The 27,545-nt window shown below is 43.4% G+C and overlaps 2 protein-coding genes across 2 annotated transcripts in view; one reads left to right on the forward strand and one right to left on the reverse strand.

The window, feature by feature from the left end:
- dlc1 (DLC1 Rho GTPase activating protein) overlaps positions 1-5,179 on the reverse strand; it is a 57,235-nt gene extending 52,056 nt beyond the window's left edge. The window contains exons 1-2 of the mRNA XM_061273942.1: positions 5,038-5,179; positions 2,886-4,663 (exon numbers count right to left, since the gene is read on the reverse strand). Coding sequence (XP_061129926.1) covers positions 2,886-4,625 — 1,740 coding nt within the window. The 5' untranslated portion in view covers positions 4,626-4,663; positions 5,038-5,179. The remainder of the gene's footprint in view (positions 1-2,885; positions 4,664-5,037) is intronic.
- A 6,071-nt stretch (positions 5,180-11,250) lies between these two features.
- LOC133151128 (choline transporter-like protein 1) lies at positions 11,251-19,456 on the forward strand. Its single transcript, XM_061273893.1, has 16 exons — positions 11,251-11,516; positions 11,761-11,847; positions 12,691-12,833; positions 13,639-13,775; positions 13,937-14,030; positions 14,109-14,278; positions 14,726-14,815; positions 14,913-15,055; positions 15,187-15,373; positions 15,802-15,970; positions 17,685-17,841; positions 17,920-18,003; positions 18,077-18,214; positions 18,573-18,809; positions 18,888-18,962; positions 19,037-19,456. Exons 1-16 carry the CDS (start codon positions 11,493-11,495, stop codon positions 19,040-19,042), a joined length of 1,941 nt encoding a protein of 646 aa, XP_061129877.1. The 5' UTR covers positions 11,251-11,492; the 3' UTR covers positions 19,043-19,456.
- Positions 19,457-27,545: the final 8,089 nt, after the last annotated feature.

Consider the following 27,545-nt stretch of genomic DNA (forward strand, 5'->3'; position numbering starts at 1 on the left):
CGAATGCCCAAGTGGCCTACCAAATTGTGCTCCCATTAGATTGCGGCTCGTGTGTCTTGACAAAATCTCTCACATTTGTGCATTCACTGACATTCCAGGCTGGTAGCGGCGCACATTGCCATGTTCTGCCTCTTTCGCAGAGTATCACAAAGACACACTGTCATGGTAAAACAATGACATCTTCACGAGGCCTCGCTGAATGAACAAACGCATCTGGTGAGGGACAGCGACAACAGCAACCGCAAAACAGCAAAGTGGAAAAACAAGTGTAGAGCAAGTCTGTGTCTTTTTATGGGGTGTTCTGGTGGTTTGGGTGCTCTTTTTCTCTCATCCCATTACATTCCTCTCCACTTCCTGTTTTTTTTTAATGCAAGACAGTTCCCACACTAAACTGCTGGAGACTTCCCTCCCCTTTCTTTGCTTTGATTCTATTTATTTATTTTAATTCCTTACACCCCGCCGTTGCTGTTCCTTTCTTAAAATGAAATTGTTTGCAAAAGAGAGTTCTACAACGGGCTGCAGCGGTGCACTCACACAAAGGTGAGTGCTTTCTTGTGAAATGAGAACAGAAATTGAGACAGACAGATGTAGAGAGAGAGAGAGAGAAAGGTCTTTTACAGCCAAGTCGTCTGTTGCCAGATAGACGACTATTGAGCCAGATTGGCCCTGAGGTCAGGATAAAGCCTTGTTGCTAAAACAAATAAACACAGTAACCAAGCCCAATATCAAGTTAATCTAAAGTCATTACGCACACCAGATGGGTTTGGGTTTACTAATTCAATCCACAACAACATGCGCCGCGTGGGACGTCATCATGAATTGAACGTCTTGTCCAGAATTGTACATCATCTATCATAAGATCCAGCTGTTTAATCCATATAGTATTTCAAAATCTTTTTGCATTTTTTGCATGTTTTAGACCAAATACTTCCTCTTTTTGACAGTAATACTAATATCTATTTTCATATAAAATAGTGAAAAACCTTGTGGCTAAAATTACCATATGGTAAAACAATTGCCTTTGCTCATGAATGAGTTGTCTTACATTTTTGTGGTTACACACCTCCTAAAGAGTTCCACAAGTTCAGAATCTTTCCTCTTCAAATGCAATATTTTAAGGATGCCTATGATATTGACGCAGACCTAGTTTAGCAAGGCCCCACCAAAACCTGTGATGTCGACTTCCTGGAGGTTTGACGTCATCCCTGCTGGTATGTAAGAGTAAAGCCGGATGTTCTACGAAGAGCCCAATTGTTGATTCACTCAAACGTCTGAAGTAATGTCTGCACAGTGTACGCATTCTTTTAAGAATCCACACAACCATAATGTCAAGTAGGCGACTCTCACTGTTCACATGGGTCACTCACCGAGTGAGCATCATAGCCTATTCCAGGTTTGTGACTCAAGGCAAACAAAACTGCGGTTGCCAGTATGGCATTAAAGCATTTCCAGTGCGGAGTATAATAAGTACTTCACTAAAAACATATAATAAAAGCACAGTGACACAATGTAACAAATTATATAAACAATGGCCATAAAACCAACCTGACATTGGCAGGCCACCAAAATCATATTGTCAAACTCCTTCAGTAAGGCAGTCGCTTCACGATTTTGTCCAATTGTAGATTCTTAAAATGGCTACATTTCTTTAGTCTGTATGTGCTAAATATATATCTTTTGGCAGGGTGGTGACAAAAGAAGTGGCAAAAGATGCTAAGACTGTCTTTGTGATGAATGACACGCATTCTATATTTTCGTTCTTTTTATAATTTTAATGTACTTGACATTTTGTTTGGAAATTCTCGATTTTGCATCTTTCTATTGCATAATACTAGAACATAAAACATATAGTTTGTCTGTATTGAAAAGAAGTACGATATAGATAATTCTCGTTGAGATCCGACTGAAGTTGGTTTCACATTACACCTTCACATCTACACAAAGTAGGTTGAATTAAAAACTTTGATTTGCTTTTTAATGTTTAATAATAATAATAATAATAATAATAATAATAATAATAATAATAATAATAATAATAATAATAATAATAATAATAATAATAATAATAATAATAATAATAATAATAATAATCATCCTGCTTACAATCTGAAAACTCTCACCAAAACTCAGTGGGGCATTTTTGGAGAAATACCTTCTCTAGACAGGAAATTACATGCAAACAAAGGGACAAACCCATCCAGATTAAAAGATAACCTCTTGGATTTATAGGTAATAAATATGCTTACCCCGTTAAAGAAAAACAAATTGTAATAGATAATGAAGGGATTTTCATAACTACCTTAAAAAAAATCACAAATCAGTCATGCTGAAATGTGCTTCTTGAGCTGTCATTAATTATTTTGGGCTTGCTGCCAACTTTTAACTGCTTTTGAACCGTTTCAATTACAATTACCAAATTAATAAACAGTCTTTAGTCTTTTCCTTTGTAACAGCGAGCCTAAATCCATTTGGAGCACTTTACAATGCTCACTAAGGAGACCAGAAAGTGTAAATAGCCTCGTGTGCAATTATGCTAGAATCTCAAACCTTTCATCCTGGCAAGAAGTTGCCCATTCAAATCTCTATGTTCATAGTCTCCACACAATTACAGGACTTTATTTTGAAATGAGTTGTTAAGAAAGACAAACGGTTCACATATCAGCGCCACAAAACACACACACACAATCACACAAATATTTTACGCATGTGAGAGTGAAGTCATTGTTTTCCGAGAAGTTGGCCAAGTGTGGGACAAAAATGATTCATAGGCTGTGTATGTTAGTTTAGAAAAAAAAAACATTAAAAGTGTGGCGCATTAATCAACAAACCACTAACACCCAATAACCGTCTCACAAAAATACTTCAATCAATATCTTCATCCTTACCTTCTTAATGCGCACTTTCACTCCCTCCTCCTCCTTCTGAATTCCGGACTGACGCATTCCATCAAAAGCCGGATTGACGGGAGATGTGTCACAGGGAATATCCTCCTGCGCGGCGTTGTCCGCTTGCTCCGTCCTAGAGTCGGCCGATTGCGTGTGGCGTTCACCATCTGCCATCTCAGAGCCAGGTGACTCATTGAGGCGACCAGAGGCTTCGTTGCCATGGAGTCCCTCCGGCGGGATCACATTGTTGACCTCTGCTAAGAGTGGAAGCAGCTTTTGGGGGTGTTTTTCTCTTGCTGCGTTTTCATCATCTTTCTGGCAGTGAATAGTTGCGGTGAGATTCTTTGGAGCAGGTGCACGGCTACCCGCTGCTTCAACCTGGTTCGCCTCTGGGATCGTTTCCAATGATAGAGAACTTTCATCAAAGTCTTTGTTTGGCTGACTTGCAGTGGTCATCGTCAAAATGGGCTCGGCTTCTTGAATAATGATTTTCTGTGTCTGGTCTTCCTCCGACTTGCGCGATTCTTCTTGCTCACACGGCACTTTACTGTTGGCCAAGCAACAGTGAACTTTGGCACAAATATCAGCTGATGTGATAGGTCCTAAACTGACATCAATTTTTTCACAGCGTTCTGGATCACTTCTTTCCTCCCCCTGAGACATTTTCATTGCTCCCGTTTCGGAATCACGCTGCTCCGACAGTGTCTGAGCGGGCATTTCACAACCAGGGGCCGTATCCCATGCTCCAGCAGGATCTTGCTTTCCTTCTTGAATGTCTCTGGAAAGGAGCTCATGTCCTGATTTTTCATTTAGAGTCTCTGGGTTATTTAATCCAAGCAGTTCGTCAGATGAATCTGTGGTCCAGGGTTCAATTGCTCCTTTGTCACATTTTCCTTCTCCCGTTGAGGTCACAAGCGGCTCCACAGCTTTCTGGGCCAATGACATCACAAGCAGACTATCCATTTTATTGAGTGAACCGTGCACACCGACATCCGAGGTTATCTTTGCGCCAGCATGGCCAGGGATGGAAATCACTTCCTCAACATCTGGGAGGTCGTTCCGAGGTTCGTGTTGAGTAGCAGAGCGCGACTTTGGTGTGGCCTCTGAGATTTCAGGAGGTCTGCTGTCACTATCTGGATGTCCCTCCTTTGTTTGCGAACAGATTGGAGGCTTGCCAGGCTGTCCAGCAGCAGATTGCAACAGTGGAGGCCCATTGTTTGAAGAAAGAGAGATGCATTGTTGCTCATTACGACAGATATGTGAGTTTTTAAAGACATCATCGTCATTCTCTGTGCCAACTTTGTCTTTGCCATCGACAGCTTCCTGAGCACTCTTGTCCGTTGCACAGAAAATCATAGCGCCGTTTTTGTCACTCTGGGAAACGCAGTTAAATTGAACAGCTCCATCCAAACATTTGTGGAGGCTGCAAATGAACTTCATCTCAAGCGGAGCTTTAACATTGTCTGTCAGCTTCACATCCTCCGATCGGATCTCATGTACTCCAGAGGTGGTCACATCTGGACTCGGAGTCAGCTCATCTGTGAACAGTTGGTGGCAGCCCTCTGGCATGGAGGTACACCTTGTCCATCGACCTTGCTTGGAAGCCCCTGAACCCCTCCAAAGCCCCTCGCTGTCAACACCATGGCAACAGATCAGATCCAGATCATCATAGCTATACTGTAATCCTGAGGGATGAGTCACATGATCCTCCCAACTTCTCTTGCGAATAGCAACTGGCATTATTGGTGGCCAGCGCTATTCTATAGGGATGCTTTTGACTGAGGATGAAAAGGACGAACAAGACATGGACGTGAGAAGACCAATATGGTTTTGTTACCGAGGTTATGCATTGAAAGCCATGACAACTCAAATTTAACATTTCAACAGCTTTTAAACTGTTTTTTTTCCCCTTCTCTTTAACACTTGAAGACAGTCAAGCAGTTTATTTGTATGTATTGGCAATTTCCCCACCCAATCAGAAGAAACTGATGCTTTCAAAATACCATTAGCTCGCTTGTCAGAATTAACATTTTGAGAAACTAATAAAAATGAATGGCTATAAAATTGCGTATTTTGATTAAGCCCATGATGTCAAAATATTGCGCAACTTCAAAACAGTTCAGTTATTTCACTTTTCCGTTTCTATTTTTACCTTTTGTTTCCTAGAAGTCACATAGGGTGATGCCAACTGTCATCTGCGTCCTGTGCATGAACCTGCAGATCTTGTGATGAAAGTTGAAAAACTCCTCCAATCTCTCATCCAGCCCAGCAACCAAGAGTCACCTGTGTGCTTCTCCTTTTTCTTCTTCTTGTGGTAAGTGATGACAGCGTTTTAGGATCAAATTATCAAGACATAAAGTCAACGGTAAAACATCTGGTGATAACCAACAAATTGGCTTCTGATCTGCTCCGAGTGCTGTCTGCCAGAAATATGTGGAAGTCTCTCACGCTTTCATTCATCCACTGAGTGAATCTTCAGGGAATATGATTCCATATCCGTCTGAGAAGTTGTTGGCCTTCTTCACTTGAGGTTTCTGACTGGAGTCGGTAGCTTCCCCGTACAGCGGTCGGCGAGCTGAAGAGCACCCCAAAGACGGACAGAAAGCCCAGAAGCAGTGAAAAGTCCAAAGACATCTTCCATCTTGATCACATTAGTGTTTTTGCTGACGCCGAATGCCGAGAGCTGGGTGGTGTAAGAGGGGCCGGCTGTGCCTTCCCCCACTCCTCCCCTCGTCCTCTCCATTCGATCCCTCTCTCATCAGGTCTCCTCCCCGCTGATTTTGACAGGGAGTCTGAGTCACATCCTACCAGCCCCAACTCCCAGTTTATAACTTGCACAACATACTGACAGCATATATTAACTCAACCTCCACTCACACATGTTTTGCCCCTTTTACAACGTTCCTCGCTATTTTGGAAACGTCTTCACATGTGTCCTTTTCTCACCAAACTGTGATTTACTCGCCTCAGTGAACCTGTCCACTTTCTTACAGCGTAGCAAAAAGACCTCTACCAATGGGTTTAATAATACACAGACTGCCCTATAAGAACCTGAACACTGGCCTCGGAAAAAAAAAAAAAAAGCTCTTTTCACTCCAGCAATTCTATCTAAGGCATACTTTTACCCAAAATGTGCAGTCCTGCAACTGCACAAGAATGTCTGATAAAACACACCAACACGTAACTGTAGTGCACCGTAGATCAACATTAAATAATCAGTGCAAACAAATGGAACCTACTTTTTTCTGTTCTGGTTTTTAGATTATTTGAATTCAAAATTCCCAGAATGGGGTTGCAAAAACTACAGACGTAGATACATATGTGCAAAAAAAAAACACCACAAAGGGGTTGTATCATTGTGTTATGTATCGCAATCCAGTATTTAGTGACAGAGACGTGTCAACGTGGCTTATAGTATTTTTACCGCCGGCTAATCATTGTGTGACGCCTTTCCGTCTCTGTGCAACGAGGCGCAACAGCAGCACAACATTCCCAGCCTGAATCAGCTGAACTCCATTGCCTACAAACTTGTGTCACTCCAAAATTTGCTTTGTTGCTGAATTACACTCATCCCAAATTGTGACCGCATTTATCAAAATCATGCGACACAAAAATCTGAAAAACCGGAATGGAACACCCTGCAATGCGACTATGCCTCCGATCTCGGCCTTTTAACCTGCGGGTCATCCAGATGTGCGACGGATGAGCTTTTTTTAAGGGTGTCTTGCTGGGAAACAGTCACTCTGGACTCTTAAGGGACACAGATGGTCGTACTTAAATGAAAAGATCCAAGTTCAACAAAAAATTCTCTGTAGTACATCACGTGATGTACTCTGCGGTTATACCGAGCGCAGTGTAACGAAATACAGATCTGGTTGGCCACAGTGGCTTCGCCGTGGATGCGGCTGCCGATTGAAGTGACCGTGACTCAGGCAATCCACTCATTACCGCCTGTAGACATCTATCTCTAGCTCTATAATTTAAAAAACTAAAGCCTCCCTAGAGCATTCAGACCCCCTTGCGAGGCCGCATGGTAAGCCATGCACGTCATACTATGATCTATCAATGACATTTTGCAAACAAGTGTTCAACCAACAACATGTGAGACAACAAATGTCTCGTGGTTGGAAGTGAACTGCAACAGTGTGGTGGAGCATCAATCGGTCTCTGCCCTACTTTGGATTACTTTGATAGAGGCCCATTGGTTGTGTAGTAATTCACATTAGTGACATCCAGACAATTTGAATGGGATGATTTCCACTGACTAGTAACTAGTGGTGGCTGTGATTTACCTTTCGCCATAATGCCCTGTTTTCCTACTTTGCTCAAAATGCTGGTGATAATTTTCCCACTGGAAAAATGAGGCACTATTTCGTGTACCCAATACTATACGGTGACATAACCATTTTGGGTGGCTAATTAGTGAAGTAGTTTAGTCATCACCACATCCACAGTTAAAGATGACGAAAAGAAACACCAGCACCGCAGTTAGCTCTTGACATTGGAGTATTATAATCTACGGTTTTCTGCAGTGGCCCATTTTACTGCAGCTCTCAGTCTCCACGCACACGTGCTGAGAAGTAAATATCCTCGTTCCTGCTTGATGGGATTTCACAGTTTCCTGTGGTACTTTTTGGGTATGGAAAACCGACCACCAAAAATGAAGTGGAATCCAGTAGATAGTGTGCAGTTGGGATGCAGTCCTGATGGCCACCAACAGGAAAAGCAATATTTATTTAAAAGAATGGAGACTTGACTATCTTTAAAAAAATGACACCAAGTTTAGGAGGCAACCATCTATTTTGGTTTCTGTACTTAACATGACAGTGAACTATCATGCCAGCTTCCAGAGGTTTGCTAATGGTGAGTCAGGAGCAACAAGCCGCACGAAGACAGCCATGATGAACTGCTCTCAGATGACCTAATGTTATTTTTCTTGTACTAATTCTGTTTAGGAAAAAGTATCAGTTTGTTTTTGCATTTTTTACTTTCGAGACTAATTTGCGGCTGAAGTATTGAAGCGTTTTACTGAGCTACAAAATTACAAATTTTGATGCCATTTCTTTGGACACATCTTTTAAATTAGCACATGGGAACAGTATTCACAAAAATGCTTAAAAATGACCCATTTGTAATTCACTCTATAATCCCTCACTTTAGCGTCTTAAGTGGAGCAGTGACGCCCCAAAGGAAACAGCCACACATTCCTAACCACTTTAGTTTATTATTGGAAAAATACGTCACTTTAAATCACTGGCATTGAAAATCGTTTCGGAGCGAGTCTGCCCATTAACGGAAAACTAGGTGACACTAAAGTTCTCCTCCTAACCAATCTACTGGAGTCTCAAGCGTTCGCCAAGACGCAGTCATTTTAAATTTATTCTTGCCGGGAATTGGATATCAATTTTTTTAAACCTCCTAATATAATAAACAACTGGTGAAGAAAGTTAGGACTTCTATTCTAATTCTCGACTAATGGACGAGAGAGAAGAAAATGACAATCTGTCACGAGGTGTTTGCAGCTCAGTATAGGAAATTTAAAAGTATATGCGGTATCAAATGAGCCGACGAAAAACCATTGCCGGCGGAACCCTAGGGGGCTTTGGCCTGTGACCACAGTTTATGGTGCAACTTGCCGTGGGAACAGGAAGTACAAGTTATGGAGGGTAGTGACCAGAACAGTCTCCAGGCTAAAAAAAATCTAATCTATTTTTTGTTTAATGGGGGCGTGTTTTTCTGTGTGTGTGTGTTCCTTGGTTAGATGTATTTGTGTCATCTAGGGCAAATTGTTTTACAGCAAGACTACAATGTTCCCTGTTTAGAATCTGGTCTGTATGTTCTATACGTCACTTCAAGTCTCATGCACATTCAGCCTTGTATACCGATTGTCTTCCTGACATGTGAATCATAGCAATTGAGAATCAACTTGGAATGTGCACAGATGATGTTTGCTTTCACAAAAAGAGGTCAACTGCTTCACATCGCGAAACTGAAAACACGCGTAATGTTCCAACACAACAAAATCATTCATCCAAAAGGCTTCAAGACAATTACATCTTGGTTGTAATCACAAAGATGGCTTTCTGCGAGTTGTTTCTTTGGACTCAGTGACAAATGGATTCCCTTGAGGGCCAATCCATCCTTGTGCTCAGTGGGCCAGAATAGTGATGTGGTATATTCACTATTTCCCCTCTCGCACCCAGCCAGGATTCGGCCAAACATGTGCAGCATTGGCTTGGACTCTTCCAGGAAAATGTGTTGTCCTTCAATACTGTTGCCAAACCATTTGTGTGCTGTCACTTTTGAGTTTCAAAAAGCCTGGAGATGAGTGGCGTCATGATGTGATGTTTGCATTTTGTTGCCAACTGCATCCTCCCAACACCTGCACTCATTCTTTTGCGTAATGCTCTTCAGATGATTGAGTCTTACAAGATTTATTTACACGTTATTGCTTCCATGCTTGAGCCAACAATGAGCCCGTACCTCACTGAGTGGCAAAGTAAGTTACAATCTGAAAGTTAACTTTTGACCTTTCTAAGAAAATCAAATGTCCTTAATTTCTAGGAAGCGATGAATTCATTCAAGCCACATTCATGTGATGAGACATTTGCTTGAAGTGGGGGAAAGTACTCAACCCAACTAGAAATGGCATGTTATGAAAAGGGAGTTGTGTGTCGATTAAGATGTCAAGAGAATTGAAAACAGAATTCCAAAGCAAGGGGAAACAAAGACAGCCTTTTGCCTTGACTTACTAAATAGTGTGGATCTGGGAAACAAACAGCAAAGAATGAGGACGATGTTCCCCATCAGCAAGTCTAAATTGAACCACTGTCTGACTCTAATCAAATAAAGAAATAGGTAAGTTGTAATAACAATGCAGAGGCAGCAGGGGACGCCAAATTCAAATTCCTATAAATGAACTGTGATCCTCAAGACTTTTCATTCATTCATTCAATGAAAAACTAAGTGGGCCTGTTGTGTTTAGGGGGAAGAGTGGACAACACCCGAAACACAATATAAGATCCACTTACTATTTGGAAGATATGGTTACATACATTCTAACAGTAAAGCAATGTGCATAAAACAGGTTTTGAATGGAAATTGTTCTTGATTTATTCATTCATCTTTCATTTGGGATTTTTGTTGTGTTACATTTACTTAAGTAACTTTCTGGATACATTTTAAATGTCAGTGCAGTTTAAATCCAATATATTTTTTTCCAATTTGACTTGAGTATTTTTTTTATTTTTATTTTTTTAGAAAACACACTTATTTTACACTCTTACATTGAGCTATGGCAGTTTTATTATTTCGCATATACATCACTGGTATTTATTCTTGCTTGTGATCCATTTGTTTTGGTTTGTCAGAGAGACTTCTGCCTGAATCGCTGTCACTTGACTCTTTTTCACCAATTCAGCGTGTCCACTAGCAATGAACCAGGCATTCTCATGACCATGCACAGAATTTTCCACAGCCCCCACACAGAAGCAAAGTTTTTAAAGTGACTGTAATTTATGTGAAGCAAGGCAGAAACAATTCATGCGACCCGCGGTCAAGACCCAGAACCCCTTGCCCTCACAGTCAGTCTATTTATGTTATAGACCAGAAAAAAGGTCTACTGTCAGCTTTAAAATATCTGCATTTCAGTCTACAAACTCTAGTCGACTCAATTTAGTCAATTGAGTCAAATCAATCAACAATCACAACTCATTGTAGATTTTCTAATATGATCTCTCCCTCTTGTGTTGTTGCATGAGTTTAAACAAGGAAAATTATTTTAATTCCATTATGTTCTCTCCAAAGAGTTAATTAATTATTGTTTGAGTTAAAATGATATTGCTATATATAGTATACTTACCCCTAATTATTTAGAAGACTAGGTTTTTTCTTTCCACTTCAGCACTCCTATTTTTAATTCAATTGACGGCAAAAGCGAGTACATGCAGACCTGAGGCCCCCCACATTCCCTTTTCGGTGGTGTAGCCTACTGGCAGCTACTGGCAGAACATTTTGATTAGCGTTTGAAAGCTGTTTTACGAGAGACAATTGTTGCAAAGGCATATAAATATCAATTTAAGTTTCGTTACATGCAAACGCCTCCCAAAGACACGCGCACGGTTTGAATTAAGCATCAGTCTTTGGTGCGTTCCCTAACACTGGGAAATTCAAAACTTTAACAAAGACGAGCTTTCATTCACTGCGGGTAAAATGGTTGTCAAATAAAAGACCTAAAGATGCGATGAATAGTACTTATGTAATGGACATGTAATTTAAAGATTATAAATTGAAGGGGAAAAAACTGAACAATATGGGTGTGTCTGGGCTCTCTCGCGTTGGGGCGTTGATATTTCCGATCGCTTCTTAAGGCACCAAAAAGAAGTTTGTTGTCTTCCGTGTTTACCTGGGGGAAGTTAGCGAAAAATGGCGTCCGTTGCTTAATACCATAACTTTATTGTGATCTAAATGATGGCTGCAGTTTAAACTGGTGCAAAGAACGAAAGAAATAAGCTGTGGAGACAGGACAACTCAACTTTAGTTAAATAAAGCGCGCCGAAAGTTTTATTTTTCCACTCGCCACGCACAGCTGTCTTTTTGACATCTACAATGGGATGTTGCAGCAGCACGGAGGTAGGTTGAGCCCAAATGGAAAGAACTCGACAATCGATCGATAGGCGCAACATCCGAACAGTAGCGCACGATTGATGTTGTGCGTGTGTAACAATTCACGTCACTTTTCAGACAAAGGCGGCTTGTTTAGCCAGCACAGCCACAACAACGGGATCGCGCAAACCACCATTGGGCTTGACACTGCCCCGCTCACCCAAAACTAAAATAATCGAACGCAAGTTTCTATCTGTTCATGTCTTGGCAGAGTAAACGTGACTGGAGCCCGTTGAAGGATCGCAGTTGTACGGATATCCCATGGCTCATCATCTTCCTGCTCTTCTGCCTTGGAATGGTAAGTGTACCATTGAAAAGTTGCTTGGTAGACATTTTGTTGGAGCTTTGCAATATTTATATTGCTGTGACCTCACAAAACATGTCATTGCGATCGTCATTAATATTCTTAGACAGACAAGAGGAAACTCAAGACAGCTTAATCATGTAGTCATCCAAAACAGTTTTGCAGTGCAACAGGTGAGTGTCATACACTTTTGCTGTTGCCATTGCCTTTGACGTCTTTAGAAGACATGCAGTTGTTTTAGAGCAAAGGTCAAAGGTCAGCATTGTTGCACATGACCAAACCATAGCGTTTGTTGCAAAAAAGTAGCAGCCACAAAACAATGTACCGTATTTTACGGACTATAAGGCGCACCGGACTATAAGGCGCACCTTCAATGAATGGCCTATTTTAAAACGTTGTCCTTATATAAGGTGCACCGGACTATAAGGCGCACCATTAATATATCATGTCAGATTTTTAATCCAAATCAAATCATTCTCCATTTTATCTTTTTTATTTCAACTTCAGACGCAACAAATTACTTTATAATCACAAAATAATGATCCATAGTCTTTTTCATAGTCTTCAGTGGGACACTTATGATTGATTTCATGACACAATGCTTCGGGCCAGTTTAAATTTAGGAAGTTGGTCCATATATAAGGCGCACCGGACTATAAGGCGCACTGTCGGCTTTGGAATTTTTTTTAGGTTTTTAGGTGCGCCTTATAGTCCGGAAAATACGGTACTCAAAGAAATGAACAATAGCTTTGCAATCATCCACGTTCCCCTGCAGGCCCACTTAGGACGTTGGAAAAAAATCCCCTTTTGTTAACATTGCCTATTTGTGTCATGCAGCTTTGTATATGTGGCTTCACAATCGCCACGGGAGCTGCCTCGCGACTTATATCGGGATATGACAGCTACGGCAATGTTTGTGGTCACAACAACACCAAGATCCAGGGCATTGAGCTTAGCGGCCGGAACATGCTGGAAAACAAGTGAGTCGCTTGCAGCACACACATCTATCGCTGTACTATATTTTTCAAGCCCATTCTGCACAACATCATTTTTCTGGGCTCCAAAGGTAGCTTTGAAAGTGCTTCGAATAACACCTACAGTCGAAACAGGTTGAACATTATTCATGCTGGTGCTCAACTTCCACTGGGAAGTTCAAATATAGCCACCCCTCCCATTATAGGAAGTAATGGAATGGAATGTTTTTTAAGACAATGACGCTCTTCAACATTCTTAATTGTCACGCTAGTGTAAAAAGAAGTTAGCTGGTGGATATTAAAACTTCAGAGCAACACTGTGTGCTTAGAAAAGCATGAATTCCAACAATGGTTTGGCAAAATATTGGATCATTCCTGATTTTAAATCAGCCCTCGGGACATCGTGCTTACTTGTGTGTTCTTGCTTACTACATTCCTCACATATCTGAATGAAAGAGCATATATTGAATGGGTTGTTTTTTTTTACTTTGAGAAATTAGGTAATGGCCTTACACTTAATTTCTGTAAAAGTTCTAGCAACATTCAGCCTACATGGCCAGTATTACTCCAACAATGGCACATGCTTTATTGATGCTTGATTTTCCAGCCAGCCTTTTCTGGTACAAAGAGACAACTGTGCAGCGGGGCGGCTAATGTCACCGTTTTTTTTATTTTCTTCCTTTGCTAAAAGTCCACTCTTGCATTCTAATGGCCTCATGGGCAACTGTGTGTTTATTTGATGTATTCTACAAAACTAAACAAAAACTAGATGAGGTAGCATCTCATTGACATTTGTGTTTGTGTCTTTCAGGTATGTATTCTTTCTGGACCCATGCAACATCGACATCATAAACAGGAAAATGAAGAGTGTGGCTTTGTGCGTCTCCAAATGTCCTGCCGCTGAACTGAACACCTATAATGATTTAAAGCAGTTTGCGCTCACTAATGGTGAGGAAAAAGATCACAAAAGATTTATGGTGCTTGAATTTCTAATTCCAAGTGCAGCCAAAAACGACCATAATACTGCTAACTACATTTATGCTGTCTTCAGGCTTGAAAAATATTTCCATATTTCATTTTGATTGCGTAATTAATCTTTCTCTTCAAAGGATCTGCGCTTTGCACCTATGATATCAGTCCAGCAAGATACACGGGCCACACTGATCGATTTACCAAATGTCCCAAGCTCCCAGTTCCAGCAAGGTAAAGAATGTTTAAAAGTTTTCCTCTTAATCAGCCCGCTTACACCAATTTTTCAATTGCGCCCTTTCTTTGCCTCAGTAAATCAGTGCCACTGTTCCGTCGATGCATACCAGCGGACATCGGCTGCTATGCGGAATTGGCCCTCTCCTTTTTCACATTCATCAGTGACAACAATGTTTTCCGCCGAGTCGTCGCTGGAGTAATGGCCAGCAAGGACATCATTGTGGGACTTTGTGTGCTGTCCTTAGGTCAGTGCTTCTCAAATAGTGGGGGGCGCCGTGCTATACCTGGGGGGGCGCGTGTGACCCTGGGGAACAGGCTTTTTTTTTGCAGTACTAGAATAAAGTGTAATTGCGCATCTTCCCAGCAGGGGGCAGTGTCGCTCTCATTGTTACTTCTGTGACGTTTGCGACAGTGCAACATTTTACGATTTACAAGACAAGTTAGGATAGTCACGGTGGGGAGGTGGGGGGGCGCGAAAAGTTTTCTTCTTGCTAGGGGGGGGCGTAACAGAAAATAATTGAGAAGCACTGCCTTAGGTGAAGTCTCATTTGTCTCACAATGCACACATGACTGAGTAGAAACATAATCCGTTCTTCGAAACAACTGTTTGCAAGTTCAGCCATGCCGGTTCACAGTGACCAAGCTTTCCATTATTTGAATTATGCAGAGACCTTTTGTTTTGTTTGATGCAGTTCTTTCCCTGATCATGATGATCGTCATCCGTTACATCTCCAAAGTGCTGATGTGGATTCTCACTATTCTGGTGGTCATTGGAACTATTGGTAACTCTTCACATGCTGTCGTATTGTATTATTAAAAATAAAAAAAGGCGGCTCAAATACAGTGTCATAGAAAAGTGAGCATGCAACTATTTTCCAGGAGCGACAGGCGTCCTCTGGTGGCTGTATGCGGACCACAGGAACGCCCTCAAGAACAACACCGCCTCTGTCTTTGGCAAAGAAGTGGCGGCCGATAATGTCAAGGCGCTCCTCGTGTATGCCATCTGCGCAACTGTTTTCACGGTATGTCGGAACACATTTGTTGATGTTTTCAAACGCACAAGGTTTCAAAGACTGAACGCCTCAGAACACAAGATGCAAAGTTGTCATGAGATAACATCGCAGGCTTTTGGAATCCACTTTCTGTCCTCCAGGTGGTTCTCCTGCTGATCATGGTCTTCTTGAGAAAGCGCGTGGCCCTCACCATTTCTCTGTTCCACGTGGCTGGAAAAGTGTTCATCCACATTCCCCTGCTGGTCCTGCAGCCTTTCTGGACCTTCCTCTGCCTTATGCTCTTCTGGGTCTATTGGCTGGCTGTGTTTCTCCTCCTTGGACTTGCAGGTTGAATGCAATGACCTTTTGATTTCAGAGCATAAAAGGGCATTTATTTTGCATGTGTTACGGTCCATTTTTTTTCGTTGCTAAATAAGTTGATGGTAAGGTCATTTCCAACTTCCAGAAAGTTTGTTTTGTGACATTTTGTCCTGATCTCATGGCGCAACTTTACTCCCACATCCGGAAACACGTGCCAGTCTCGTGGTGTGGGAGGACAGAGTCAAAGAGCCGTTTCTCTCCTAGTCTCCCACTTCTCTTTTCGGCGGTGCAGTTGACTCCTAATTACTCTCAGCAAAGTTTAGCCGCTAAGCTGTGCGAGTCAACTCTGTACGACATAATTCATGTGCTTACAGTACTTTCATGGTTAAACCAGAGTGAAAATGATAAGGATGAATGTTGTAATCCAACGTGTGCATCATTTCTTGCCTCCGCAGGAAACCCGGTGAAGAACAACTCCACAAATATGGTGGAGTATCCCATGAATGGACCCGCTCAGTACTTAGTCTGGTATCACGCGGTAGGTCTCATTTGGATCAGCGAGTTCATCCTCGCCTTTCAGCAGATGACCATCGCTGGTGCTGTGGTCACCTACTACTTCACGCGGTAAAGACAAGTCAGAGTCTTATTGTAATGTAAACAGTATCATACAAAGTTCTTGGGGGACATTGTGAGATTGCTCATCAAATGTAATTTTGAATTATAGATATTATTCATAAAAAATAATAATTATGTGAAATTGTGGACTATTTTAACCATGCATATTCAATTAATTTAATTTTAATTGGAAATTAATTGAGGTAATTTATTAATTTGTCATTGATTGAGGTGGTGCCCCATCAATATTGTAGATTTAAATTTTTTTTCTTCCAGTTTTACTTTTATGAAATATTTTGGTTGACTGGATGAATAAGATTCCACTGTACCGTTTTTTTCCGTGTATAGTGCGCAAAATTTTACTAATTTATTGTCCTAAAATCCGGGGTGCGCATTATACATGGGTACAAAAAAAAAAATTTATTTTTTTTTTTTAAATTTTTTTTTTTTTTTTTTAAGTCCCAATGATCGTCACACACGCAGGGAGGCAATGGGTCCCATTTTTATAGTCTTTGGTATGGTCTTAACTAGGCTGGATGTATTTTTTTTTGTTGGCGTTGATTTCTCCGACTGCCCATAAACGCACCACCGCGCTTCGTGCGCGCACGGGACAGCAAACAAGCAGGTGATCGAGCAAGCGTCTGATACGAGAGCATTGCGGTCGCATGGAGCGTGTTTGAAGTGAACAGCAGAGAAGAAAGGCAAAGTGTTGTGAAATAAAATGCACAGAACGGATGCGCAAGACACGTCAGCTATATAAAGAGCGAGAGTTGTTTTCTTCCTATTAGTTTCAATTCACAGTTTAATTAGCAGTTTCAATCAGCAAATAACAAAATGCGTATTACAGGTAATATTTTATTTCACAACACTTTGCCTTGTTCCTTTGGTCTCTGCTGTTCATCCTAAAACACAAAGGCGCTCTCTTTAAGCAATGCGACAGTGAGCGCCCGGCGCGCTGCGGTTGCGCGACCGCACCAAATTAAGCTCCCTGCGCAGTGCGCACTGAGGTCCACTTAAATTTTAGAAAGTACATCAGGACTTTAAAATTATCTTCTAAATTTCAGCCACGGCTCTGTCACAATAATCGACCAGCCCGGTGCAGTTGGGCGGTCGGCGGCGCGCTACGGTTGAGCGTTCTCTCGCGCGCTCTCTCTCTCGCTCTCTCTCGCTCTCGCACACACGCAAACCGGATATCATACGGAGGCCGCCATTACAGATGCGCAGAACAGATGAGCAAGACACGTCAGCTATATAAAGAGCGAGAGTTCAGTTCTCTACCTAAATCTGTATTACAGGTAATATTTTATTTCACAACACTTTGCCTTGTTCCTTTCTTCTCTGCTGTTCACTTCAAACACGCTCCATGCGCACGGAGCGCGGTGGTGCGTTTATGGGCAGTCGGAGAAATCAACGCCAAAAAAAAAAATTACATCCAGCCTAGTTAAGACCATACCAAAGACTATAAAAATGGGACCCATTGCCTCCCTGCGTGTGTGACGATCATTGGGACTTAAAAAAAAAAAAAAATAATATATATATATTTTTTTTTAAATTCATAAAAATTGGGTGCGTATTATACATGGGTACAAGCTTTTTTCCAGCATCAGCATGCCATTTTTAGGGGTGCGTACTATACATGGGGGCGCACTATACACGGAAAAAAACGGTAATCTTTTTTTTTTTACTGGATGCCATCCATATTTTCAAAGTTTCTCTTCTGCAGGAATAAATCTAACATGCCGGCCACTCCCATCCTGTCGGCAACGGTTCGTACCTTCCGTTACCATCTCGGTACTCTGGCCAAAGGCTCCTTCATCATCACTCTAGTCAAGATCCCTCGTCTCATTCTGACGTACATCCACAGTCAACTCAAGGGAAAAGTGAGCCTCCCTGGGAAAGGTTGAACACATTATAAACTCATGTAGTTACTTTGGTGACAATGACTATATTCTTTCCAGGAAAATGCGTGTGCTCGCTGCATGCTAAAAGCATGCGTGTGCTGCTTATGGTGTTTGGAGAAGTGTCTGGCATACTTGAATCAAGTAAGTGAGATCCAGTTAGGATTTGGGCCGGGTGAGATCATTCTCAGATTTCATGACTTGTGTGGTTGTATAGAATGCTTACACAGCCACAGCCATCAACAGCACCAGTTTCTGCACATCAGCTCGTGATGCCTTTGTCATCCTGGTGGAGAATGCCGTGCGAGTAGCGACCATCAACACCGTGGGGGACTTTGTGCTCTTTTTGGGAAAGGTACTTAAGCCCTCAAATACATTATCTCACCAAAAATATGAACACTCATGTTTTTGTAAATCTTTCTCAAAAGTAACAACTTGCTGCAATGTAGTAAGATTGTATGAGAGTGTATATTTACGATCGCCTAAAATAACTACACGCAACCATATGCGGCAACAACAGTGCCGCCACCCCAAAGTGAAAATGGGCTTATTTAGCCATTTTTCTTCCCACAGTCATGTGACTCGTAAGTAATAAAAGATCTCAGTTATAAGAAATATATATATAAAAATGTGAGGCATGTACTCACTTTTGTGAGTTCTCTGCATCCCTTAGGGTTGATGTTGTTCCACCCTGACTAATTTTTGCATGATAGGTGCTCATCGTGGCCTGCACGGCATTTGCCGGCGTGCTGGCGTTGAACTACCAGCGCGAGTACACCGTGTGGGTCCTTCCCCTCATCATCGTTTGCGTGTTCGCCTACATGGTGGCCCACTGTTTCCTCTCGGTGTTCGAGAACGTGGTGGACGTCCTCTTCCTCTGCTTTGCCGTCGACAGCAAGTACAACGACGGCAGCGCCGGTCGGGAGTACTTCATGGACAAGACTTTAATGGTACCAGTGCTTACATACTGTGTTGTCTTTTTTGTGCAAATCCCCACTATATCATAGAAATCTGCTTTTTTTGGGCAGGAATATATTGAGAACAGTAAGAAAAGTGGCCGTTACAAGCCTGAGGACGGAAGTGGACGTGAGATGAAGCCCATGGTGAGTTCAAGTGTTAGCTGTGAAATGGTTGTGAGTTTATTCTAATGAATGGACTTTTTTTTTTTACTTTGCAGACATGAGAATGGGTGCTACATAGAAGTAAGAAATGTATTAATAAGGCTGACAGAAAGAGTCTTTGTTTTGTTCTTATGACTAAATTTTGGAGCTGTGTTCTAAGTTTTTCAAAATGAGGATGGGTGCTACATAGAAGCAAGAAATGTAGTGATAAGGCTGACAGAAGAGTCTTTGTTTTGTTCTATTTTGTTCTTATGACACTACATTTTGGAGCGGTGTTCTAAGTTTTTCAAAATGCCTTTCTTAAACCCCAAATGCAGTTTTGATTCCGTTTTAAAACTCGCTGACAACCGTTTTAACATGGTTTAACATGTTTGGAAACTAAAAACAGTCGGTGTACTTTTTTCAGCTTTGTAATAACTGTCTGATTGTTTGTTACTTGTTTTTGTATTTCAAATATATAAAACAAAAAAAAGGTATCTTGTGTTGAGTTTGTAATCTACAACCTTCTTCCTTAAAGTGTGCACCACCATTCCTAAACAGCAGGGAGCAGAAATGCATCGAATTTAAATGAGCAAGGCATACTGTAGTTTATAAGGAAAAAATATACGAAACCGAATGCATTACAGTATTATGGAATGTTTGTTAGTATTTCAATTGAAAAAAAAATAAACCTAGTTTTCAATTTAAAAAGTCAAACTTACTATATGATTTAAGAATTTGTGTGTAATATCTTCCGCCTTTTGAGAAAATTGCCACCAAATTGCATCCCCACGATGACACGCAATCTCACTGATGCATACATTACTGCCTGGTGCCCATTTGACTTCCATTGCGGAATCAAGCCACAAAGCCATTAGGTTATTGATGGGAAAGCTCTCTTTGTGTGCTTTGCCTGTGTGGTGAATTCTCTTCGATGGTCAGCTGGTCTTCCAAACAAGATGGTGAAAAAGTGGCTGGCTTGGGGAAGGAAAACTTCAGTCACACATGGCTGATTGGGGAAAGATTTTATTCAACCGATGTCAGAGAGAAGTGTCTCGCGCCCTAGCCAAGATGTCGAGTCCCTTTGTCCACCCCCGTCCTAAACCTTATACTCTTGCGCTTCCCTCCACGCGGGAGCGCGCAGATGGGGCTGTTGGCTGACCTATGACCCCGCTGTTGCCCCCCTATCTCTACATCCTGTGTATCTTAGCAGTTGTTAATGGAAGCCAGATGTGTCCGGCGCCAATGAGTCTACCTTCCTGGACCAAGCCCCAAACAATACCACACGAACCTGACCCGAACATGCCCTGGTCGTACTTAGGCTTAATAGTGAGATGAACATAGCATGATACCAGAATAAAAATACACAACATTCCCCCCTGCCGGGGCACATCAAGTGCCCCGGCAACAACTCAACACGAAAAAGACATCGGTACATCCAAAAACCTTCCCCCAACCATTTTATGGTTATCGTCTACAATTTGGACCTATTTGTCTCATCCTAAACCATGCGCAAGGCATGCTACTTAAGGTTACATTAACTAGGAAAGCTCAACCTAATTTAATAGCAAATTCCTCCCTGACAGCAATCTGAGGCCTCTCAGGAACCACATTTGACCAAAATCGAATCCCCCAACCCCATTAACTGATTGACGCCGTCCGCACACCCCCCTTCGGTAATATATCACCAACGCCATCAATTTGGAGAGGAAAAGTTTGCTGTGGCCCGTTAGAAGCCCCAAAAAGTTGCCGGACCGCCGTCGAAAAAACCTCGCCAATCTAATGACGAGGAAAAAGAGGGAGGCCCATTCTACACCCCCGGAGGCGCCTCTCACCTGGCGAGAGTCAGGTGAAGGGAGCTCCGGCACACACCACATTTCACAAAGCGTAGCATGAGCCCTAAACACAGCAACAAACAGAACCATGACCCTCAAATACAAATCGCTCAACATGCAATGTCGTATCGTAAACATGCCACGGGGTAAGCAAATGAGGTCACATAATAAAGTAAATAACATGGCAAAAAACAACGAGGTAACACAGTGAGGTATATAAAAACGAATCGTCAAAGCATGCAAGAACATTAAACCCGTTGTTGCGCTGCCCCCCTCGCATGCACAAGTGCGTGCAGATATGAAATCCAGTCCCCTGATCCGTCAGTGGAAAATAGCACTAGTAGTAGACGGCACCGTCCCGGGCCGGCTGTCCGTTCAGCGTCCTCCTGTTGCTTATGATGGCCGTTGAATCCCGTGCAAGGCCCCGGTCAGCAGCCAGGCGACCTATGACAAGCTAAAGCTACTGTCTGTATCGAGTGACTTTAACAGTGCGAACATGTGGAGTCATAATGTCAAAGGTAGCAGCCCAGGCCGGACGTCCTTCCGGCCCCGACGGCCACCGCTGGCAGGGCAACGCAACCCGATAGCTCCAGTGTTTCCAGCCCCCTCAAATAATTATTTGGCGGTGATGGGGCAACGAGGAAAAAGCTGTGTCAATCGTCTCATCGAAATCTCATCAGAACGCCCGAGGGCTCCCGACACCTACCCCTCGTTTCCAGAGGCCCACGCGGTCCCTGAAACAAACAAACAAACAAACAAACAAACAAACAAACAAACAAGCAAACAAACAAGCAAACACTCCAGGACTCATTCCCCTCATTTCTCGTCGTGCCGACAGCGTTGCTAGCTCCCCCCAGTCACAATGTAAATTCTACCTGTTCCCGGTAGCCTTTCCTGTCGCAGATGTCCCTGTCTCAATCACACTGTCATCTTTCTGAAGTCCCGTCAGTCATGTCACTTCAGCCGCTCTTTTTCCCGTCCAAATACTATTTGTCACCCCCAAATTCCTTCTTCAGTCTAAAGATGCGTAGCATTCTCAAACCGGTATCCCTCACAATACTGTAGCTTCCTAGATCTGTACCTTTATGTATCCGTGCCTTATGTTCGAGTCACCTCACTGTTCAAACCAGTCATCATTCTGAAACAACGCTCACGTAATCTTTCCAAAACGGTACAGCCACTCAAATCCTTTCTGTATTCGTTATGCAAACTACTCGTCCTAAAATGTATAATTAAACATTTGCCCTGTAATAGCAGCTTTAATGCAGTCACGTGTTCAGAAATTTCCCACTTCCTTGTCTCTGGCCCCGTCTTCCTCACATTCAATAACCTTCCAAACTTTCGTTGTGTATTGTGCCACTGTCCATTCCCAAATCACTGTATGATTTGTCCTTCGCACTTTGTCATTGAAAAACCTTAAACCTTATTGTCACTAAATTGTTACCACGCTTCGCATCCATTCCAGGCTGTTGTCTCCCGTTAACTCCCTTTCTTTTAAGACGCTTCTTCTGCTCCTTCCATCACTGCTAGTTGAATTCTGGCGTGTCCTGTTAAAGCTTAAAAACAAGTGAATTTGGAAAAAAACTTTGTATATCACAATTACAAATTGAAACCTACTCACCCCTTTCTGTTTTACCACTCCCCCCTTTTGACACATTCACTTAATGTGTCATTACGTATCAAAAGGAACCTGCAAAGCGTCCCCTCTCATCACCACACTCATTGTAGCCAGGCCCACGGAACCTCTAGCTTCCATCTGGGCCCCGGGACCGTCACCCCAAGTCTCTGAAACTTGACTGTCCACCACACACTCGGCAACACACACAAAAATCAGCGCACTCCTGTCAGTGAGCTTATAGCCCTGCTGACAGCGGACATTTGTACACACAAAAACAGACATCAAGTATCAAAACAAAAACAGTCATAAAATGAATCCTGGCGCTCCGGGATCCTGTCCTGAAAACCATGTAATCAACAGGTTCATTATAAAAACCAAAAGGGCAAGGGTTAACATATTCTCGTAAATTCAACACAAACGTTCCACGAACGCAATCGACAACCTGCAAGAACGAAACCAAGTTACGCCAACAACGCGCAATCCGCTCCTTGGCTGGTGGCCGTTGCTGCTGCTGCTGGAAAAGATCAAGTCACACAGAAACCCAAAGCAGAGCTCGCTCATGTCGCAAGCAAGCTCAAGCGACAACCATTTGGTCACTGTCCACCTAGTCCGTCACCCCGTCGGGTGAGCTCAAGGTCGTCACACGTCAAATCGTCCAAAGTCTTGATGTTCAATACTAGTTCTGTCTTGTCTGACCATCTCACTGAAACGGGCCTTCTCCATCGAACCGTTTGGTTGTCGATGGTGCCCCTGATTGATCATTGAACCATGGTTCCGATCAGAACTCATCACTTACCAGTTCCAGTCCCTCCGATCTGTACCACCCCTTCAGGTGAGAGGAATTTTATCCTCAATGGCAAACACATCACCCCAACTTCAGACCTCTCTGGCCAATCATACTGCGCACACACAGCCGTAGATGATCACATACGCACTCACCCATCCACACACTCACAGACACACTCATCCGTCTCTATCACTCAGCTCTCCCCCCAAACCAAGCAGAGTTAGTATCTTAGTGTGTAGGCAAATATTGACTCCTAATAGTGACTCTTCACATTCGGACATATTCGTCAACATGACCTATTATAAATCTCCAATTCAATTTTCCATAAACTCGCCCATCAGATTCATCGCAAATTGTCATATATGTCTATCTGAGGGACTAACTGTGGGACCCGCGTTTTGAGGGAGCCTCCATACCCTCGTATTGGTCCTACAAACTCGATCTCTATTACTTATGTTAATTAAATTCAATAAAGATGGGTCAGACTATTCTCTCTGGCTTTTTACGTCATCATTTGGCTCTCCCCCTTTTTCCCCGTTGTCTTGCTCAAAACTGTTTCTCAGTCTGCTTCTCTTTATTGCCCCTCTTGGCGAGTCTCACTCCCCCCCTTTTTTTTTTTTTCTTCTTTCTTCTTCTTCCTAAAACCTCCTGCCTGTCACACCATCCAACACCTCTCCCTACTTCCTTGTGGTCGCCTATCACCACTGCCTTCATCCACTCACTCGCGCGGTCTGCCCCCCTTCTGCAAAGCTGCAGCTCCACACAGGGAGCGCCGAGCCTTCTCCCTCGAATGATCAGTTTTTAATGTAATTTACGTCATTGCTGTCCAGATCTTCTATCCTCAATCTCCCTCGCTGTCAATTCCTGTTAAAATGGCAAATTCCAACTTGCTCTAATCCCATCTTTGACAATGGAGTTTGCCCTTATCAACCCCTCGAATATCTATGTCCTCCTATTATCTACGCCTCCACCTCTTAGTAGTTCTTTTGACAGAATCTCCTATTGGTAACCCTACAGCGGACTGTTTAGCATATAATCCCTTACTTCGCTCTCCTGCTTCTACATTGCCGTGTGGGTGCAGTTGAATTTGAGCCCTATCTCAGTCATTATCTTGTTACCTGTGGCCTTGTGCGACTCCTATGCATGAATGTGTGAAAGTCAAAAATTTAACGGATCCAACTTTCTGACTACCCAACCTCCACTATGGCGCAACAAACTTCTATCGTATTGAGTAGGTACCTCGAGCGTCCTAGGTTCCTCTTGACTGAATCCACATTAGTCCAGGTGTCCCATTCTAAAATGTATCTAACTCGATTTCTACTTCTTATGTCTGGTGAGCCAAAACATCAGATCTCGCTCTTGTTTCTCACCGTTTTAGCCTATTTGTTTTATTCAAATCTGTTCAATCTCTGACCATGATGCTTCTCTCTGTAGCTCTACGCATTATTCAATCCTTTATCAAATCTCCTCAGTTCTGTCAAACCCAGTGCACAATGAAGCTCCTGTCCACTCTAACCCAAGCCCCACGAAGTTTAGCACCGCCACGGCAAGGAGTGCGAGTTGGCTGTCGGACATTTCAAGTCCATATCTTTTGCCGCACTTCACCCTCTCAAGATGGTGTTCTTTTGTTGTTGCTTCAGAGCCAACACATCCATCACTCCCGAATGAGTCCATTGTTCAAATGTCCATTTTTTCTTCAACATTGTGAGTTCCTCCACTTCTCGCTGTCTTTTCTCGTCTCCGAGGATGTTGTCTATCCTCCGGAGTGTGCTTGCCCCCTCCAAGCACAACAACAGTCTTTCTTTGTCCTTGCCAAAGGTCAAAGGTGCCTCAAAGCCAGGCACCGTTTTGTAGTCGTCCACGGCTGCAGGCGGAGTCTCGGGGTCGAGTTTTCAGGGATCCTGGCACTGAGAGAGACAGACTGGGACACCAAACTTGTAAGGCTATCTCCAAATGTAGCTGCTGCCCTCCATTCACTAGTAACGTTTGTTTACCAAAAGTCGAATTCTCCTAGTAACAGCAATGTCGTCTTCATATTGTAAGTCCTGCAACTCATCCTATTGTCGAGCTACGTTTTGTCTATAGTTCCAATTTAATGGGACAGTACATTGTGTCTTCAGTATCATTATTCAAAATTAACTCCGAGGTCTGCGTCCCACAACTAGCCCTGATCTATGTCTTGATCTCTCACGCGTTATTACCTGTGTCATGCTTGCTCAAAAATGCGACTTAGAATATGTGCTGTGAATTTCCAATCTCCTCGATCAAAGTGGATCCCGATTCTCAGCTCTCCTCTCTCATGCTCCTGTTAGCCTGCAATTGTTCAAATCAAAAATGTTATTGTCTTTTAACTGTCTTTCTGTTGAACCTCTAAGTCTCTCGTGTTGCTAACTTATCTCCTCCAGGAAATGATTTAAAGGGTGTTAAGAAAGGACCAATAGATTACTCCCAATATCTCCTCATTATTTACGAGTTAGCCCCCCTTTCTTCTCTCACTCCCTCTGTCTATCTGTCTCTGGCTGCATTTTGGCGTCCTGACGTAAATTAGTGAAGAATTTGGGGGCAGCGCTCCACGAAGCCTTTCCTCAGACGACCTGGGAGTTCTGTCCGTGTCTCTTTGCCCTCTGGGAGGAGACGTGCGCGTCCACCGTCTCATATTTGTTTGGTCAATCTTGTTCAAGTTAACGTAATCACTCACTTTCTCATTAGTTGTCAGATGGGCTAGGGGCGCTAGCCGCCCTCAACAGGCTCCCTCTTAATTTACGAGCGAACCCCCCTTTCTTCACTTTCTCCCCCCACCTATCGGTCTTGGGCCGAATGTGTAGCGTCCTGCCATAGATCACTGCTGCCACGGCCCAACTGTTTTCTTAAGACACACAGGTACACAAACATTAGTATTTTAGTGAGTATTGCAAGCATGTCTCTCTCTTGCCTATTTGCAAACTGTTCAACATTAGTGCCAGTGAAGTTTCAGTTTCAATCATGCACGTTCGTTGTTAATCATGCACCCTTTGCTCATCCACATTTGATCTCCCCTCGTCATGTCTCAGTTCTCATCGACATTGACCTCTACCGGGGGGACCCAGCCTCGCCTTTGCGGGCTCCTCGGCACAGCGCCCTCGGACAAGGGGGGGGGGGGGGGGGGGGGGTCAGCGTATCAATGTTGACGCCACGGGCTGGCCAGGCCCGCGCGTCTCGCCGGCCCCCACCTTTGCCGACAGAGCACCATTCCGCGCCTTGGAGCACCCAGGGCCCCCTCCTTTCTTCTCACACTGCCGTCTCCCTTCCCCCATGCGTGTGCACATAAACGCACACACACCGAGCGCGCACACAACCGCACATGCACACACCCATCCGCGCGCACGCACGCCCGCTCAATACACACCGCGCGCACGCAGAGCTCACACACTCACACGCATCCGCACGCACGCGCACCACATACACCAAGCGCGCACACAGCTCAGACGAACGACAACTGACAGAAACTTCACAGACATTACGCACAAACATAGAACACAGACAAAGGGATTCGAATCCATCTCTCATGTAGCTTCTCACTAACCGCTTCCATGCGGTTTGGTCATTCTGTGTCTTCTTACCGTGCGCAGGTGCACTTACAAACAAGCCCTTTGCACTTCTCGTCTTTGTTTCCCCTAATAGCGCTTTGCATTTCCCCTTATACTGCAGATTTTTAACTTCAGTGTGCACACAAATTACTTTTTTTACATGGTATACCAAAATTAACCCCCTGAGGCCTCTTTTTCCACGTTTTCCAATTTCTATCGGCTGCGCACTCCTCCGCTCTGCCAATTGCGGTCTGCTGCAAGTCGTAAATTTTATCAGACTTTGACAGGAGTGTGTGCTATTACAGTGCGCCTCGCCAATCGGAATCGGACCGTGACGACTTGGGTACAACCGCAGCGCACCGGTTCACCCCGGTAAGTTGCCCGAAGAGTGTCTCTCTAAGCGGCTAACGCACCAGCTGTCAGCCGGGGGAACCTTGCAACCCGCACAAGCTCCTAATCTGATCAGTGCTCAAATAACGTGGTCTGCGCGCATCATTCTTCTCGGCACCCTGGTCCCAGACCCAGCCGGTAAATTTCCCACATTCGTTCACACAGTTACGGATGCCAAGGCTGCGCACTCCTCCGCTTTGCCAATTGCGGTCTGCCTCAAGCCTCCCTTTTTCGTGCGACCTATATATAGAGACAAATGCCCCCACCGGACATCTCGACCACATTGAGTGTGATCTCAACTACATTGAGTGTGATCTCAACGTCCCAGCACGACCCCGGTGTAAAGATGTGGATTAGTGGTTAGGGATGGAGCACTATGGACGAGTCCGG

This window comes from Syngnathus typhle, linkage group LG3 (assembly GCF_033458585.1).
Source record: "Syngnathus typhle isolate RoL2023-S1 ecotype Sweden linkage group LG3, RoL_Styp_1.0, whole genome shotgun sequence".
Classification (NCBI taxonomy): domain Eukaryota; kingdom Metazoa; phylum Chordata; class Actinopteri; order Syngnathiformes; family Syngnathidae; genus Syngnathus; species Syngnathus typhle.